This window comes from Dermacentor andersoni, chromosome 4 (assembly GCF_023375885.2).
Source record: "Dermacentor andersoni chromosome 4, qqDerAnde1_hic_scaffold, whole genome shotgun sequence".
Lineage (NCBI taxonomy): Eukaryota > Metazoa > Arthropoda > Arachnida > Ixodida > Ixodidae > Dermacentor > Dermacentor andersoni.
Window position 1 is genome coordinate 109,047,656 of NC_092817.1, and position 20,022 is coordinate 109,067,677.

Genomic DNA, 20,022 nt, shown 5'->3' on the forward strand with positions numbered 1-20,022 from the left:
CTGTGTGGTCACGTGCTACGACAGTGGTTACGGGCTCTTTGATTTTTTATTTCACCAGCCGAGAGGGGTAGGGGGACAGTTATCATCTTTTCCAATGCCTCCGCCCCGTTGCGCCGATCCTAACTCTCTTGCAGGCATAATGATGCGTAAGTGAATTAAAATTTTGAGTCGGATATCTTGGAGCACTGACACACTAGAAGAATCCTTCCAACTGATGCTGTGTAAAAACACGACTGCCTCTAACTTTTCATTACAAACATACCCACTTACTGCAGTAAAAAAATTTAGGTATTCAATTTTGGTTAATTGGGCTGCTGACAGCGATAATTATCATCTCAATTTGTGCCCCCTGGCCACATAACTGATTTGCAAAGGCGGTTTTCGCGTGCCTCTCAGTGACCAACTTTAAGAAAACCATAAAGCTTAAATTTGGACACCCTGTATAGTGTGTTCCAGAAAACTTCAGCCAAGCTCTTCAAGGAGAAAATGAAGGTTAAAGAAAAACACGGTGCAAGATACCGTTATAAGACATACAGTGTTCGGTCATCAGACCTCTGTAGACCGAACACAGTATGTTTTATAACTGTATTATAGACCGTGCTTTCTTCTCCTCAAACAGCTTGGCTAAAGTGAAACCCTGCATATGACTGCGTCATTTCAGCTGTCACCATTGTAACTTGGAGTAGCATGCTAGATGTATGGTGAGGCACAGCAGCCATTAAAGAGTGTTTCTTTCTCTCATGTACTGAGCATTCAAGTTGTTCTCCTGTGCATTTCTCTGTTCACTGAAAGTGGTTGCTCTACGTACTTAAAATGTGTTTTTATGTGCAAGATAGCTGCATACAATATTAACTAGGAGATCCTTAATACGAAAATGTTTCGTTGCAGTTATCACCATTCTTGTGTACCGCACTGAAGTGCATTGCCCAGAGTCCTTTTTTTATTGATTGCGATGAAAATAGCTGCAGCGGCAAACTGTCAGGAGTCTTGGAAGAGATGCGGTGGTATATATCTAAAGATGGCGGCCCGGCCTCCTTTTCTTTTTTCTTTTTGCAGTGGTGCAGCAGCAGTATGAGATTCGTGTCTACGACGACTTCGTAATCCGCATGAACACCGGCGTCCTTCGGTGTCACGTGCCGAACTACGTCAGAGAATACGTCGTCGTGACGTCTTGGGTCCGCAGCGACGGCTTCATCATTTCTGTGCAAGCCATACCAGGCAAGTAAAAATTACACAAAGTCACCAGTCTCCGGTAACCTCATTGGAGCTCACTTTCAATAAGTAACCGTACAATCTGCTCAGCCATCTTTAGTGAGTGTGTGAAAGAAATTTTAACATCGGTTATATAACACTGTGCTTGATCGATGAAGAAGCGCGGTGGTATGCGCAGTACGCCATTGTGAGGAGATGCACTGTATATCAAGGAATAATTTCAACAGTGTCATATCTGCGCAAAGATTTCCGGTGTGTACGAGATGGCACGCTAGGAAATCGAGGACATGCGCTCCTTACGAAAAAATTGCTTTGCTCATGCAATGGCAGTTACTTGTACGGTACTTATTGACATAAGATCACAGTAAACAATGCCAAAACAAAAGCCCGCTATAGGCAGAATTGTATTCAGTTGAGCTAGTTGGTCAACGACGCCCTGTGCCTGTATTTCTTTCTCCTTTGTCAGCTATTCAAAGTCGCCTTATCACATTATCCTTTTCGATATCATGATGCCCCTCTAACCACTGTTAGAATTTTACAAAACCTTTTTACCACACACAAGCCTTTCCACACGTGACATCACGGTTCCCTCTCGTGTGTGTAACGTGGACCGTCCCTCCAGAAAAGGAATCGGCAGTTGATGTTCAGACATCGTATTTTGTAAGGATGCTTCCTCTGCCATTCTATTTATGTGTTATTAGTTGCACACAGTGCCCGATTCAGACGGCAAGCGTGTTTACGCCTTTGTTTAAACCACTGACGAAGCAGCAAATATCTTTAAAAAATACTTGAAGAATATGACCTAGCTCAGGGAGTTATGTGTTTCTATCACATCTGGGACAAAATAAAATGAATTAATGTGGAAGAAAAGCGGGTGACTACTCTTAATAAAATGCCCCTCAATCGAAAGCTAGCTGTATGCGGTGGCCTATACTAAAGAAATCTGTGTTGTGGGTTCTCTCCTTCTTTTAATCTCTACTAGTGTCTTTATATAAACCGATCCTTTAGGCAATTAGTAAGCTATCGAGCGCCCTTGTTAACTTGGCAAAGCAAGCGGAATGCTCTAATAACCAGCCACCCAGCTGGCGGAGTTGGTCGGCGGAAAAGCAAGTGGCCATTATCTATGACGGTTAGCAGGGCTGTCGCTGCATCTTTTCCCACCGCCTGCTTTCCTGCCCATCGATTTTCGGTAGCAGTTGCAACATTTGCATAATTATGAAGAACGCGCACAGATGTTAATTTCAGTAATTGCTTTGGCCGGAAAAAGAAGAACGTGAAGGAAGCTAAGGGCTTGTAACCGCCATTCGGGTTTGCCGAAAGGAAAGTACGAAGCGCTAGCAAGAAATTTAGCATTAAGGTAAAAGGTAACCACGTGGACGAAGTCATAGGCTCTTCTTTTTTATCATTTATGTATTTATTTTTTATATTTTTTTTGCTTAAGAGTGCATGATGTTTCCTCGGTGGAAAAAATCAGGGAGGTAATTAGCCTCACTTTCCGAGGTTCTACGCTTGCACGAAGCAGCCATGTTAACGACTTGCTTGCCGACGTGCGAGTGAGTTTAGGCTTGATTGCAGTCTTCGCGGCTGATCGTGCACGAGTTATTGTTTTTTTTTTTGTTTTTTTAATGGTGCCGTTTCTATCCTATTTTTTTTATGCAACGATGCAGACGAGAATTCCAAGTACGTGGCATTTACGACCGGCGAGCTGCACGTTCGGCGCGCAGGGCCTGAAGACAGCCATCACTCGTTCCAGTGCCAGACCAAGGACACGCTCACCGGTGCTGTGGTCAGCAGCATCACGGCTGGAAAACTTGTCATTACTGGTAAGAGGCTGTGTTCTTTCGGAACGGATAATTGCCTCTCTTTGTTTAGTATGATTTGTATGTTATAGAGGCATAGAACGTCTGCATCTTTAACCAGGAGCTAGTAATGAATGCATGGAAGAACGTATCATCGGCTTCAAAGCGTACCGGCCGTGCGACATGAGGAAATCTCAAATTTTCGAGCAGATTGCGACGCAACGTTAACGCAGGCTGGAAAGATGAGTACAAGAGTGTGTGCCCAGCCTGAATAAGTGTACAGCATTTACTCAGTTTGCGCAACCCGTCAATGCTTTATGACGACTTATCATTAAGGAAAACAGTTCGGCACACCTGCTAAAGACAACAATAATACTGTCGCAGCACTGCGCGGCTGAGGCAGAGAAAGAAGAAGTAGAGTGTGCACGCGTGATCTCGCGGTACTCTGCGCCGGCTGGGCCTGGCCTGTAGCTTCCCTCTCGGACCTCGTTTCACCGTTTCACCCTGTAAATAAACATAACTCGTAACATCTTTGGTGGAGGTGCTGGGTGAATCTTGGACGATCCTGGACGACCCAGCTCTACCAACTGTCCGACGGAGTAGACGCTTGGCCGGTTTACGACCACAAGCAGCGGACATGGCCGATTCCGGAGAAGGCAATGACGACCCCACCTGCGGCGGACCAGACAGCAATCAAGCAGGTCAGGCTGGCTACTGGACACCGCTGCGAGAACCACCCACCTTTTCGGGGAAGGCCGACGAAGACGTCGACGACTGGCTCAAACACTACAACAGAGTGAGTCGCCACAACCACTGGAGCACTACGAAGCAGCTCGATAACGTGGTTTTTTTTTCTCGCTGGAACCGCGCTCCTCTGGTTTGAAAACCACGAGAGCGTTCTAACGAGCTGGGATAATATTGTAGAAGAATTCACCAAGTGCTTCGGGGACCCAATATCTAAGAAAAAGAAGGCTGAGCAGACGCTTTCCCGACGAGCTCAATTACCTGGCGAAACGTGTACAACGTACATAGAGGCTGTTCTGAAATTATGCGGAATCGTAAGCGCTACCATGACAGACGAAGACAAAGTAGGCCATCTGCTTAAAGGAATCGCTGAAGATGTTTATAATTTTCTTATAACGAAGGAAGATCTTAGTACTCCGTCTGATCTGAAGAAACACTGCCGGGCGTTTGAAGCGCTGAAAATGAGAAGGATTGGGCCAAAGTTTGGACGATTGGACAATGTTACTACTATTGCAAGTGTGTCCGTCCCAACCCACGACGACATCTCCTCGGTGATTCGGCAAGTGGTTAAAGAAGAGCTTGAACGCCTTAAAGTTGTTGACGATGCTCATACGTGCCATCAGTGTACATTTGATCATCGTTCTCGAGTGCCACCATCCACCTGGGCACCTCAGAGTTTCCGAGAACCTCGCAGGACCTATGCTGATCGTACGGAGAGCAGCAACTTGCCACCGCAACCGGCAAGTCTGAAACGCCGACAAGATGCACCACAACGATTTGTTCCGCGGGCTCTTCCCTCCTACAACCAGCCTGAGAGTACGTTTCTACCCATGACAACCATGTCACCGGTGTCACCCGCTACAAGCCGCGACTCCCGCATTTGCTACAGCTGCGGTGTGGCTGGACACATTGCTAGGTATTGCCACCGCCGCCAGCAGCGTGCTCCACAGTTTAATTCCTACACACCCCGCGTGCCCGCTGACGAGCCCTGGCCATATCCCAGTTCCTTCCAGCGGCTGCAGCAGGGACGCGCGAACCGCAGTGACTCCCCCGTTTCCGATCGCAGCCTCACACCACCACCGACACGACAACGACGCTCTCCATCACCTCGTCGTCGCTCGTTATCACCCGCAAACCAATGGCCAGACTCAAGCAGTGCCATCACAGGTCCCTTTAACTCGCTCAGCGAGCTTCGTCTGCCCCCGGGGAAAATGTCGCAGCACTGCGCGGCTGAGGGAGTTAAAGGGACCTGTGATGGCACTGCTTGAGTCTGGCCATTGGCCATAAATAAGGACGATGACTATGTAAGTGTGCATAGTTTGTAAGTAGTCGGCAAGCAAAACGGAGTACACCACTTTAAACCACAAAAGCTTGGATTGGTTCATTCGCTTATTCATTCATGCGAGTGATCAATTTATGCAGTGAATATTGCCCTTTCTTTTGAATATTTGACGGACAACACAAAATATCGAACGTGTCATAAAAAAGTAGTTAAAATGTCACAATTTCTTGGAGCTGTGCACGTTACATCACAACTCGTTCGCTAATACGAAAAATACAACCACCAGAAAGCTACGCGTTGGCGTTTATTCTTTGGATTCCAGAATTTATGGAACCAAAACCACGATTTGATAATGATGCACGCGGTAGCAGGGGACACCGGATTAATTTTGGCCAACTGGGGGTCGCTAACGTGGCCCGAATGCACGGGACAAGGGCATTCTTGCATTTTGCCCCCACCGAAATGGGGCCGCCGCGGTGGCTTATTCTTTCAAGTCTGCACTACTATTACCACTACCTTGTGTGTGAGTAATTTGTGAGTAGCGTACGTGTCGTCTTTCAGTTCCATTTCTTTGCCGTCTTCTCGCTCTTGCTTCCCAAGTGTACAGCAATTTGCCATCGACTCGACCTTGTCTTTTGACAGAGCCGCACTCCAGCATTCCGGCCAAGGTGATCCACTGGAGCCGCCAGGTGGAAGGACCTCAAGGCTCAGCAGTGTTCGTGCCGTGTGAGGCTCAGGGCCACCCGCAGCCTTCGTACCGCTGGTACCGCCAGTACGGCGCGCGACTGCGGCCACTGCTGCCCCTTACCGAGCCGGGTATCGTGCTCGTCGGTGGTACGCTCGTGTTCCGTCGGGCTTCGGTCCAGGACAGCGCAACCTATGTGTGCGTCGTCAGCAATGGAGCAGGCGTAGAGGAAAAGAACGAGATACAGGTCCTGGTCACAGGTGAGTGGGACTCAAACGGAGGACGTTAATCAGATGGTGGCACATTGCGCCGCAAACATGCACTCAGCTAGAGCTGTGAAACAGATTCGACATCACAATGCTCACGAATAACTTAAAGCGCACGCAGATTTAGTAAGAATTATTATCATATATTGGAGGAAGGCGTTATACTCCCTTGCTTCCAAAATAACTCCGCACAGAAGGTTACCTCTGCGCCTGTCAAGTATTTAAGGTATACGGGCTGCGTGGTATCGCTGGATTCTATACGCGGTTTTTTTTTCAATTTGTGCTTCTATCCAATAATTATTCAATCAATCCAATCAATTATCTGTCCCCGGGCCCTTCCTTCCTTGCAGGGTAACCAGCCGCAACTACCTCTTGTTAACATCGCTGTGCTTCTATATATTCGTCATGGCCTCCGAGATTGCGCGCTCGCAGGTTACACTCCGGCCATCCCATTCGCGCGGAGAGAGCATAATATTAGTAGTGGGCGGGGCCAGCTACTTCACATGGCGACGCTCGCAACTGAGGGCCTTTCATGCGTCGGGGAGGCTTTGGGGCGCTGCGGTACTGTTGCTGCGGCTTGGAAGGGGCAATAAAGAAACGCTTCTGCGCTTCTACGTGACCCCTTCCTCATTTTAAAATGACGACTGACTGCCTACGAGGGGCCAAGTGCATGCCGGCACGTATATATCGCTAAATAATTTTATTTGTTTTTTTTTTCATATTTACTCCTACTACGCTCATGATGGTATGTAGAAGTGGCCGGTATTTGCAAGAGTTCGTCATGCGCTCAAAGGAAACTATTAGTACACTTGGCACTTTGCGGAATATATGTATGTCCGTTATTTTGCGAGCTGGTTTTAAAGTTTTGAACGAGTCGCCTGCTGCTGTTGTCGCTTCCTTTTGTCTGTGCATTCTGCCATGGCGATAGGGCGTAATGCAAGACGTGTTGTGTAACCGTCCACAGAAAACTGATGGAATCACTCGTTTGTTGAGATCTCGTGTACTTTAGATATAACCACAGGTTGTTGAAATAAATCGAAGCCACAATCTACGATATGGCTCATAAATATATCATATTTTGGCAGGTACACCATTGTATTTATTGATCTTATTATTTATATTTTTTTGCCACTATATGCAAAGTACCGCTTTCCAGTGCTAAGACACCAACTACATCGGGCGTCACTTTGCCATTTGATTACGAAATTTTGAAACTTGTTTACTGAGAGGAATCACCGTACCTCTTATTTTTCGACATTCGTCTGCAAATGGACGAGCCTAAACCTCGCGGACCGCACGAAGAACTAATATTCCATATTACAGAGATGTTACAACATATAAGTGATGCAGGCCATGAAATAACCGTTCAGTGGCTTCCAAATCACTGCGGGATTATCGGCAATGAACGGGCGGATCACGCTGCCCGCTCAGCCCATACTGAGGAGCGCCACGTCCCAATTCCTCTCTCTAGAACTGACGCAGCACGGAAGCTCCGCCTACTTGCTCGGCAGTGCACCGCGTCGCAATGGAATGAGCCACATTTAAGAAATACGCGACTGTACTCAATCGATCCCACGCTAAGTCTTCGAGCGCCATCACAGCTTCGCCGTAGAGACGCCACGCTTTTATATCGACTTTGGTTGGGCGTTGCCTTTACCTAAACCTATGCATTCCGCATAGGGATGACCGACAGCCCAACCTGTGACCACTGCGGCCATGAAGAATCAATTGGCCATATTCTGTGCGCCTGCCCGTAGTACAGTCCACAGAGGGCATGCCTTCGCAACTAACTTGACCAACTAGACGACCAACCGCTTTTCGAAACAAGAATTCTACAACATCGAAAGGACCTAACGTCACAGAAGAAGGCCGTGCAAGCGCTATTGCGCTTTTTGCAATCAACCAGCCTGTGTGAACGACTTTAACTGGAACGCCTTTTGTGTGTGTGTCTCCTCTCTGTCATCTTTCTAACCTCTATCCCCTATCCCTAGTGTAGGGTAGCAAACCGGAGACTTATATCTGCTTAACCTCCCTGCCTTTCCTCTTCAATGTCTCTCTCTCGCTCTCTCCCTCTCTCTCTCAGGGTTATGTATGCCAGTCCTAAGGCAAATGTTCAATGTAAATTTTCATTGAAATGTGCAAATGCGCAAAGAATTATTCACCTAAGGCGCAGCAAGGTTTAGGGATCTAATTTCTGCTGCGGGTTAATTGAAATACGTGTGTTCTTCCGCACGAGTCCGCGTGTCAATATCTGGTGCGGGCCACTGTCTCTGGGCGGAGTGGGACGAGAAATTTTGCACTAAATGGGATCTAGTACATTACCTACTATTTGCTCGTTCGTTACTTTATATTTTGTTCGCACATAATTTGTTTAGAAAAGCAAACTTGTAAACATAGCACAAGTACAGACTCTAGATTCTACAAAATCAGTGAGTAAGGATTTAGAAAGCTGCGGGAAAAAAATAACGACGCAGAAGGACTAAACAGCACAGACAGCAAAATGTTCAAGGCAGAGCTGAAAAACTGCGTAGGATATATCCCACAAGAATCTTCCACAACACGTGAAAACAGAGGCAGTGCTCACATCGAGCTCTCCCGCGCCCTGCCTTCTATGGCTGCCTCCACGGGCGCTGGAGCCCTCGGCTAACAGAGATTTCCCGCGGCGGCCGGACATGTGTGCCTGATTACACGTTCTCGCTGGTGAGCGGGCCGAATGGGGTGGTCGGCGCAAAACCTGCCAGCGCGCAATCTCGGAGGCCATATATTCGTTGCCTGTCGCTTAACAGCTTAACCACCCGAGGCCTGCTTATACGGTAGCCAACCGGACGGGCGTCTGGTTGAAACTTCCTGCCTTTCTTTTCGCTCTGTCGTCTGTCCTTGTCGTTTAATTTATTTCTTATGTATGCTTATTGCATGTTGCGCTGTCTAGTACATCTTATCATGAATAAAAATTTATCAGCTTGATACGCAATGGATATTTGTGGACAAACAATTGAGTCATGAATAATTTTAATATTCGGGCTTTTAAACCCGCATATAAATATGAGCAATAATATGAGTGGACTACGCATATAGATATAAGCGTAGTCCACTGTAACATCTAAATAAACACGTCCACCCCGAAATATGCTGAAAGATCTAGTAACATTGCCGATAACATCGCCCGCAACTGCTAGAGGAAAGCATTGAGGAAACTGATGCCTGGCGCACGAATGTATTTCGTAGCCCAATTTTTAAGGTCAGAGATCTGAAAAGATCGAATTTGTTGAATTTATGGAATGTCTTTGTTTCGCAATTTCAGCAACTGTCATCTTAAGAGAATCTATGAAAATGGTAATAACTGATATTTTTTTTTATTTTTATTTTTCGACCAGAACACATACGCGCCTTTCTCGCCTATCCCAGAAACTCAACTGGAAGGGCCGAACACTGCTATGTGCCGCATGCTATTTAAAAAAAAAAATATCGGTTCGAATGAGAAAAACGTAAAAAGAAAGGAAAAAAAAGAAAAAGGGCCACTAGGATTGATCTCTCAATCACTCCTTTTTATTGTACACCAGTTATGACTCCAGCACTGTGGCCTCCGGCAATTCGTGTTGCTTATGCCGGTTTAAGGTCTGTCAAAGAACATTTAGAGAGGTCCTGAACCACCCCTCGGGCTTCGTGACAAAACACAGTCCTCGGATAGCATACGCTGCTTTGAATGACTCAGCCAAACTCTGCAGCCATGCACGTCAGGTGGTGCTCACAAGGACAGTGCGAAGTCACTATTTTTTTTCACTCTATTTTCAACAGAACCCTTCTCCTCGCCTCTTTTCGGCGCTGCCATATTTAATCATATAGCCGATGCCCGTGCGCGGCGGTCATTGTGCGACGGGTCACATCAATCAAGAAGGCTGCTTGGACCAGTGCTCTGCGTTCTACTGTCAGTGGTATATTTATTGCCGCAGTTTTTTCAAGCTGCTGAAGTAAGCGAGCGTCCGCGTTTCGAATTTCGATTAGAATTGCGTACTCCCGTAAGTACGACTATCGTGCAATTGGTGATGTCGTCGGCGGACGTTCAGCAGCGCCTGCCCGCCGTAGGAATCAAAATTTGGCCACACCTATGGCGCAGCCAGGGCGTGGCACAACAAACACGTGCCCTTCTACGTTCCCTCCCCGAGTCAAATGGTTGCTTCCCCCTCCCCTCTCCGAGAATTTCTGGCTACGCCACTGTGCCGCACTTCTTATCAGTGTCGTAGCCTTCAGATCACTAATTTCGTTAGTTTCTCACAGTTAGCGTGCCTCGGACGACGCAAAAATTAAGGTCACACCACACGTTTGCGCTGGCCTCTCCTGGCTAGGTGCCTTGGCAGACTTCGCGCTGTAATGAGCTGTTACACAAAATGCGCAATTTGGATGTAGCTCCTATCCGTCGGTGAAACTGCTGCAGGACGCAGCTCGTTCGCATGACGTGACACGGCAAGAATGGAAAACACGAGGGCGACCGCTTACGCGAACCCTATCACGCGCACGGATATTGACTACAGTTGCGTGTAGCTGTGTCGGCAGCGCAGCGTAGATACCGCGGACACCGCGAGGTGGCGCGACGAGCTTGCTGCGGCGGGCTAAAGACTATCGCGTGCTCTCAGTGATATTGGCCTCGAGCTCCACCACTGGAAAAGCTGGCGCCACCGTCGGCGTGACGTGCTATTAGGGATCACGTGGACATAGCGGCCGCGTCGGCTACTTCGGGAGCGCCGAAGCGAGCTGAAAACGAGAGTTTAAATTCCCTCGTACGCTGCAGTCCTCATTTAGTGGCGAGATTTTCCCGCTTCGAGTGTCTCCTTTACAACGCTTGAAAGCGCTACAATAGGTAGTGGCTGCCTTTGAAGGCGCGCAACATGGTAGGCTACTGCTCGGTGCCACAGTGCCGGACGTATGCAACGGAGCCCGGTGTCAGCCTTATTCACACGTAGCCGCAGGACAAGGAGCTGTGTGAAGGTTGGCTCGCGAATCTTAGAACCGGCAAACAGTCATCGGCTACAACTCGGGTATGCAGCAAGCACAGACGCGAGGAAGATTTCTGCTACGGCGTTGGGTCTGCGATGTTTGGAAAACGCGCACTGAGACGCTCACCCGAAGTCCGCTGCCCGACTAATGTCATGACGGTTTGGTCTATGAACTTGTAGATGCTATAGATACTGGCAAGTTCACTGGAATGGAAAGGGAGCTGTAAGACGCACATTAAAAAAAGGCATGGCATATGGTCATGTTTGTACGTGTTATGAATTAATGCACTGGATTACAAAAAGGAAGCAGCGGCAATCGCGCTCTGAGAAAACCGATAAACATACAGTGCGACGCAACTCGAGAAATAATATGGAGACGTCCAAGAATTTAGAAGAAAAAAAAAGATTGGATCGTCGCGACGGCACATCACAGTCCCCGTAGGCGTCGAAGTCTCTACAATGAAATTATTTTTGAACACCTCTGATAGCGCCCACGCAACAATGGCTGCTTGTATACTGTCAAATGTTCATATTCTGCGGCCCAAAGCTCATGGCACGGTGCGAGAACCCGCACGCGGCGAAAGCGAAACAGTGCGCGGACAAGCATGCAGACACGCAGTCGGTCGCTGCGAATCTGTGCGATCGCTGCATTGAGGCTTCATTCTTATTACGCTCCATTTAGTTATACAAACAGTATAAGAACATATTTCACATAGTTTGCTCTCAGCGTTTACCTACCTTTCACGCATATGAAGAAGCCGGTTCAGGAGACTCCATCGCGGCGACCGCGCGCAGTGGCGTTCACTGTACGTATTCGGTAAAGAAATAGCGTCTGTAAACGATTCTGTGCTTTCAGTTTACCCAAGGTTATTATTTAGGCAGTAAAAAACTTCTCTCGTTTCGAAAGTACTTACAGAAATGTCCGCGAGAGCTCACGCGTGGTGTTTTCAGTGAGCGCTGACAGCAAAACCTATGAGGGGCGCGCCGCGTGATCCCTCATACTACGCCAGCGAGGCGCTTCCGATAGATGGCGACTCCGTAACTCCTCGCCGCCAATATGTGGGTAGCATGTGTCAAGGCCTGAGCGCAAACGTCTGACGAAAAGGTCGTCTGCTACCCGAGTCGCACACCCTCGAAGTGTTTCGCCATAATGGTGGAAGCCTGCTATGTGAGGAATCCTTTCAAAGCGAGACCGGAGTGTGGCCTCAATCGCTTAGATGATGTGTGCGCTGCCGACAAACTAGCATGAGTGAATATGAAGTTTTATCGAACCTGGGAACTCGTACGAATATCGTAGAGATAAGTGCGAAAACAAATGTGCTTCTCGTGTCAGTCGGTGCGAGAATAGCTGCGCGTAGCTGTCTAGTACACTGTAGCACATCAAAGGGATTAGACATCGTTAACTCAACCGCAAGTTTGGCTAAGTTTGGCGCGTCGTAGGCGCCCTAATTGGACGTAGTGGCGTCTATCTGAAAGTCCAAAATAAAATTTAAACTGCGCGACATGGCGACGTTCAGTAGGCGGATTATTGTTGGCGCCACCTCGCTCCGTCGTGGTCTTCGCAGTGCAAGGGGTTGAAAAAATTAGCGGAAGCACCTTGAAGCGAAGGAGATCGAAGGCGATCTTTGATTACAAATAGCTCCGATTCTGCTGAACGCAACGGAGTATTTCTTGCTTCAAAGAACTTTTCAAATAGTCTATCGTAAAGTCAAATGCATTTCTCGACTTCGGTAAACATTGGTTAAGTTATCGTCCACCTTCTTAAACATAAATCCCCACCAATTATTCTAGTTTGTCATTTTGTTTAAAAAATTGCATATTTATATTATTTATTGCTTCTGGAATCCATTCCAACGTGTGGTTGCATTTCCCAAAATGCATCTCTTTAGTCTAATAAACCTTTTCTGCTGACATTCAGTGATCGTTTTCAAAGGTTCTTATACGTTAGTGTCCTTGCTAGTAAAAATAAACAAGGACCAACTGAACCTTAAAGCGGAATTCACGTGCTATCATTGAGACACAAAAGTACGCATAAACAGAAAAATAATGAAGCATGTGCAATGGCGGAAAAAGTCTTCAAAAAAGTCGATGTCGGCAATAACTTTTGAAGTTGAATGCTTTGCTACATATTAAAAAGATCGTCAAATCTTAGAAACGAAACAAACAAATTGAATTAAGACAACAGTGCAAAATGTATTTTACTATTACTTGAAATTCGCTGTCCAAAGCACCGTATACCCAATCTTTTTGAAAGCGACTAGCATGATTCAGAGACCTTTCCTTTCTTCAGCCACCACTCTTTCTTTCATTTAATATACTTTCAAGGCCTTCCGGCAATGCAGAGGGAGGCAGGCAAGGGACACAGCACAAATCAGTGCATCCAACACGGTACAAACTATGGAATTAAGAAATCAAAGTAGAACGAAAGTTCAAGAAAAGTGCATAAGCCTATAACCAAGGGAAGCCAGGAGTGTCTAATCGGAGATTCTTGGAAATAAGGAATAAGAGTATAATTAAAAAAACAGTATTAAGTGTTAAATATTCATTGTAACAATATTCTTGAGATATCTTAGGTAGTACATTAGTTCACCGTTTCCTATTAAAAGTAGGAGTACAGCGCCCGGGCCTCAATCAATGTTTATGCATACTTGTCCGTTCTATATCTGCGCTCCCGAGTGCTTCATTGCTTTTTTTTCTTTTTGTCGACCCACCGTTTTAGGGCTCCAGAAAGATAATTGAGAAAAAGCTCCCTGCATCACATCATCTACGGCGGCGGTATTATCAGCAGCACGCTTGTTTTGATCTTCATATAACTTCTAGTACATCTACATCAACGACTCAGCCATATTATCGCTCACTCCACTCAATTTTACCACTCTTCTAAATGTAGGCGCAGTCTCGTGCTTCCGCCATTGAGGAGACTTAGGATGGTGAGATAAATGGTTTTAGCGCACAACTGAAGAATAAATGTATATCGGCTTTTCTTAGGACCATATTTGCCTTCACGTTGTTCTTGAAAGCGCTATTCATTACTCGTTTTGTTATTGCACGATAAAAGGGAATACGTTATTTTCAATCGAGTACTTTTTATTTTAGTGGCAACTTAAAAAACCACCGAGCATCAACGCTGAAACCTTCAGCGCTCTAGAGCAGCGTGGCCGGTAAAGGCAATATAACAACATTCCCGCAGTTCTTTTGTGTCGTTTCTCTAGTAGTTTCTAATGTTTGTCTCTTTTCTTTCCTGCAGGGTTTCAGTAAATCTTTTGGAAAAATGCTAAATATATCTACGAAAATATTTGCCTAGATGCATGCAGTACCCTATATTTTTCAAACAACATGAGGCCACCTTTATAGTTAATCGGCAGAACAACGCACAAAGCTCAAACATATGTGAGCATTTGTGGAGGTTATATTCCTCGGTAGGTGGGTATAATAAACATCTTCTTGTTACCAAGGCTTGTGCCTTAAACCTTGCCTTTCGTCACAAATATTTTAAAGCGGTTACGTTTACAGTGTTGCTGGGCGACTCAAAGGGGCCATCGAAGTGGATCACGTTTAGACGGAAATAACCTGTCCATGTTTTTGTAACACACATTATCGGAGAGCAAAACGAACATCCTTTGCCCTTCTCTGTGAAGTGCTGAGGCTCACAGGGATGAGACGGGTCTTCAAGGCCAGTTCCACGTCATCTGCACCGGTCGAAGGGACGTTCTCGTTGGAGGGGTTTGATATAACCGGTAGTCTCACGCACCAGTTTGAGAAAAACCACATACACTAAGTGAAATAGAGTTTAGAATGGGGGTAAGCGCAGAGTTGCGAATATTCTTCTTTATTTTTGTAGGACTAAACACACAGACTTTGCGCTGAGTAGACGTTACGCCATTGGTACGCCGCAACACGAGCACGAAATAAATACATTCTACGGAAACGCTCATAGTGGAGAGCTAAACTTGACGTAGGTAGTTTTAAGTCACGTTCTGCTGGTTGCTCAAATATTGGTATGACGCTCCATAGTTTGTAGGGTAAAGGTACAAAGGATATTAATATATTTAACTTGGACATAACCTTAACATAGCGAAAGAAGTGCACTAGACCAAGTTCCTTGCTTACGTGTGCAACTGCAATGTACAATTATGGAAAGTGATATGCTGCAACGTCCACATCTCGCATTTAAAGTCGGTTGTGCTTTCTACGTCACGCGCAAAGAAAGGGATAAAATAATACGGCGTCCGCCAGCTCCACTGTGAGAAATGAGAGACTTGTTATCACGGCTAGCTCTAACTTATTAGAGCGCATGGCCTTCAGGTTTATATTGTTTTCTTAATTGCTAAGACGTGTCCACGTAATATGCGTCTTCGCAAAGTTGTGTACGATGGTTTGTCTGGAAAAAAATAATTTCTGGTGGAAGCATTGGGTGAAGTAAAAAATATTGGATCTCTGCATTGCCTGCTAAAACACGGGCAATGAGACGCTGTGCCTTTTGCGAATTTCACGAGCGCCAATGGACTCGAGCAGAAAATTGATGTTCTCGCTACAGGAATGATTGCGTGAGTGGGCAGAAGCAAAAACGACCTTTTAAATTAATTTTGTCACGTTTAAAACTAATGCCGCAGAGATAAAATTCACTTTAGCCTCCGCGGGGGGATATACCACGCTGGCTATACCCAGTGATCGAACAAGAAAAGAAGCTCAGCGTTACAAAGAAAGTCGTTGCGATTTTAAAAAGAAGAAATATCTTGCACTGTTCTTTAAGTAAAAATACCAGTAGCGATCAGGCCTTCATCAATTTATTACTTCTTCGCTTTTGAATACCTCCCTGCCTGGCTTCCAAGTTCTCTATTGATTTTACGTTGTGCAATGAAATTTTACTTTCATTATATTCCAAACCGCCTGATATAAACCGAAGAGATCAATACGCGTTGATCTTTTTTTTTCTCCCTGCTGCCATGTTCACCAATGCATTGCATGAGACTAAGGCAATTATTTAGCAATATTCTCGGCGGGCTAAAGGTATGCGGCTTCTTAATCTTTGGCCACATATTTTAACGCTCTTAGAATGATGTTCTCAGTACTTCTACATTTATTGCTATGTTGTCTTAGCCAATCTACTAGATGTTCTGCCTGCTTTAGAGCCGGCATTTTCTTTGCGTGAAGAAGCATCTAAAAAAAGCTATTGCTTAAAAAAACTTTGGTGTTTTGAAACTGATGACAGTATACTTAAAAGACAAGACGACAATGTAATATTAAAAACTGTCCATCTTCGCTCAGGGTAAGGCTGTTGACCCCGATGCAAACTGAAATGCCTTTCTCCAAATGTCTAAAGACTTCGCAGATGTTGTATATTATGGAAAAATATGTGAAAATTTACCCTATGACAAATATAAAGCCACCTTCATCGAGAAAGCGCGACAACTTTAGAATTATTTTGACCTTTGATATGCATCGCGGTACTGTAAGAGCCTCCATTTTTCAGTTTCAACGTTAGGCAAGCTACCTGTGCTATCCTAACATGCAACGTTGTCGTTAAGATGCTGCTCTGTAGGCCAATTATTCAGGCACTGAAATAACAGACAAACATACAAGAAGATGTCCACAGCCTAATTTTCATACTGTGCTATAGTAGTATTTGTACTTTAGCGTCTATATGCCAGAATGCCCTCAACCTTAATGGTGATTACAGAGCTCAACTGAAGGCCAGCCTCGGGCGGTATTGGAGGGTCACTTCGTCGTGCTTATGCACAGCGGAGGACGCTGATGCTGCGCTGACTTCGCTCTGGCCGAAGCCGCAGAAACACTGCTTGGTGAGCGATAAGGAATCGCATCACGTGCTGCTGACCAGCGCCTGAGCGCCGTGTTCGTCGGACGTGTCCCTCTTTTAGTCCGCGTCTTCGTAGCGCTCTTTTCTTCAAGTATGCTGACCAAATGTTTGCTGGGCGTTAAGTCAATATTTTCAGTGAGAGTGCATTTCTCTCTTTTAGAAAATAGCGCTTGCACTAAGCAGAATCGGTAGAAAGGGCAGCACAAAGAAAAAGAGCTCGTCACCTACTGCGTATAGTGCACCATTTTGCCGCACTTTCTGGTACTCCTCTCGCTTCCTGATACTACCCGCTATGGCAGCACAGAACATCAAGTTATGCGTCCATTTCATGGACGTGTAAAATTTCTACGAACGTTCCAGGTGTCTTTCTTTTCTTTTTCTTTTTGTAGAGATATACTACCCATCCATTATGATACGCATAGTTAGGCAGGCAGTCGTAACTGTGGGATTCGAACGTTTCTGCATATGAACGAAAACCATTGATTTCGAAAAGTGCACTGCTCACACAGACTGCTCTCACGAGCACGACTGGACGTGCTTGTATTGCAAGGTGCAAAGACAGGTGTCGAAAGCCCGTAGCAGGTGCAGGCGTACAATGTAAGCCTTTCGCCTTGTTTCATTATTATAATTGTTATTAGGTGAAATGATCAAAAGATAACAAGCACGAAAGGAGCACAAGAAAACGCCCTTGAACCCAATTCTACAGATGTTTGAATTAGAAAGTGGCGCATACATTCATGATTTAGGTACGAAACAAATGTAAGCAAGCGGAAGTGCCAGGATAGTAAAGCGTCTCTATAACACGATTTTAAGTATTCCCACCTTTCAAAAAGGCACGACGGGAGACGATAAAATGTGCAAAATATGTGTTTCTGTGCATTATTTTTAGACGAAATTTCTTTACTGGCAGTCTCGCAAAACCAGTAGAGCTCACTTGATGCGCTGAGGTGGTAGACTATCTGCAGTTCAGGTCTCAGACCTGAGAGCTCTAAACGGACGCTAACAAAAGTTTAAGGATCTACGCTTAAGCCACTGTCCTTGCTGCCCGTGATTCCTAAAATCTCAAAAGGTTACGAAAACACAGCGTTGCCCGTTTCTTAATACGCGTCGCTCCTATAGCTTCAAACAACATACAACTACGTGGCGTTTTCGCACTTTGAGAACAGGAGACGCTTGTTCCTCTCTGAGCGGGCTTAACGGCGAATTCTTCAAAGGCGTGTAATTCTTCAGCACACCTTTTAAAGGACGTTCGAGTATTACAGGAGCCATGTTACACGACTATTTCGCATCAGCTTGCAAAACCTGTGAAGCCCAAGTTTGTGGCACAGACAGTATGCGAACGATTTAGAGCACTCGCTGCAATTGAAAGGGACAACGCTCCAAGAAAACGTCATTTTCTAATTAATTACGGCGTTATGTTCCTTTTTAACACTAATCCCTTACGTACGAAAATCTTTGTGAGTCTGGCCCTGTTCTCTCTCTCTCTTCTTTTTTTAGTTTACCTAACGGTATTACCGCTTGAGTAGAAGCACTTGCGTGATTTGTGTGTCTGTTCGAGCTCTGAGTTCCTGTGTGATGCATTTCGCATAACCGTCTTTCTTAGGCTAAAGCCCCTTGTCCGCTCATAACTTCGGGACTTTTTGCATCCTCTTCCCCGCCCAGTCTACCTTTGTTCTCGCGGTAGTCCTAAATTGGAGAAAAATATTAGTCAAAGCGGCATTAGAGGTCGTGTCATCAATTTTCATGCTGGAATTCCCAAAATTTTCGTTACAGTTGCCATAACGACAAAGCTTCAGCGCTGCAATCTCCTTACTGCGATCGTATTACGGCTAAAATAAAAAAAAGGTTGTTTGGTATCATTGCGGCGTTCCTCATGAGTCACTGTGAAGATTGAGGGCACCAATCATCACAATATATTTTAATTATTACCATCGTGAAGTGTACCAGCTTTTGAAAGAATACGTTTCGCCCTAACCATGGAATCTTTTTTTTCGTGATTGTGTTGTAGATCGTGACATACTTCCTCGAAGCATTGCCTGCATTTCCTGTTTCCATTGGCAGTGTATATTTTGTTCAAGTTGCAGAATAAATGTAACGCCTGCATAGTCCAATTTGGAGTATATATATATATATATATATATATATATATATATATATATATATATATATATATATATTTCACTGTAGAAGAATGACGGAATAAATGGTAGCGCTTGGTGCTGTCCGATGTCGCTTTTTTTTTTCCTTTTTCGCTGTCATGCTTAACACTTTACTAATCATATTTGACTTTTGGAAAACCTTAACAAAAAATTAAAGGCGTGAATTTAGGCGCAGCACTCCTAGAGGCGCCTCCCTTCAACACATTCTTCTAAAAAGCTGCTCCGACACGAGTGCGCCAGCATACTGTTTTACTTGCTATCTTTCATCCTTGGTGCATTTGAATTTTTCGTTTCAGCTTCTGTGAGATTATTACTGGCCTCCACTAAGTAAAGTTTGCTTCAATACTTTTTTTCGGGTAAGGTCACATGCACCTTGCACATTTTGTTATTTTGGTTCAACGAAACATAACTTAGCACCTATAGATAACAATTACCGAGGATCTTTCATTCAATATCCTTAGGTGAGAACATTAGGAGAATTATAACGTGGTTCTGAGCATGTAATCTGTGACACAACATAAGTTAGCTTATTATTGTTACTGATTTACTAATCAGTAACGTAGGGTGCACTGATAATGTGTTTATCTGATGGTTTCAATAAACAGGTAATAAATGCCAGGTACTAATAGAAACCATGTCGCGGATAAGCTTCACATTTCGAATAAAATAGAAATTATTGAAAGTATAGGCAAATGCAACTTAGCGCCGCTGGAAGCAGAGCGCAAGACAAGAAGCGGAGTCGTACGTGTAACGCGTCCAGCAATTCACCAGTTGAGCTACAGCGGCGGCTGTAGCTTATCGTCTAGTCTTACAAATATATATAGAGGCGTTTTGTTATTTCCTATTACTTTCTACTGCCCTCCATAAAATTTCGGTTGAAATGCAGTGGTATGTCATGTGTGATCTTCGTAAGGACGCCTTCTTGGGTACTTCTTCATACGTATTAAAGCTACCGCTGGGAGTCTTAGCCAGCACCGCTTAACAATAATGCCTGCGGATGATGCTTGAGGATAATGCTTGCATCCTTTAGACCTCAGTCGCTGTACAATACGCGGTCCTAGTGACA

General features: G+C 45.2%; 1 protein-coding gene across 5 annotated transcripts in view; it reads left to right on the forward strand.

Annotated features, from left to right (window-relative positions):
- Nucleotides 1–20,022, forward strand: part of LOC126537462 (cell adhesion molecule Dscam1-like) — a 206,837-nt gene that overhangs the window by 155,061 nt on the left and 31,754 nt on the right. For all 5 annotated transcript variants that reach the window (XM_055074274.2, XM_050184469.3, XM_055074273.2 and 2 more), the window contains exons 3-5: nt 1,057–1,218; nt 2,880–3,035; nt 5,680–5,982. In XM_055074274.2, coding sequence (XP_054930249.1) covers nt 1,057–1,218; nt 2,880–3,035; nt 5,680–5,982 — 621 coding nt within the window. The remainder of the gene's footprint in view (nt 1–1,056; nt 1,219–2,879; nt 3,036–5,679; nt 5,983–20,022) is intronic.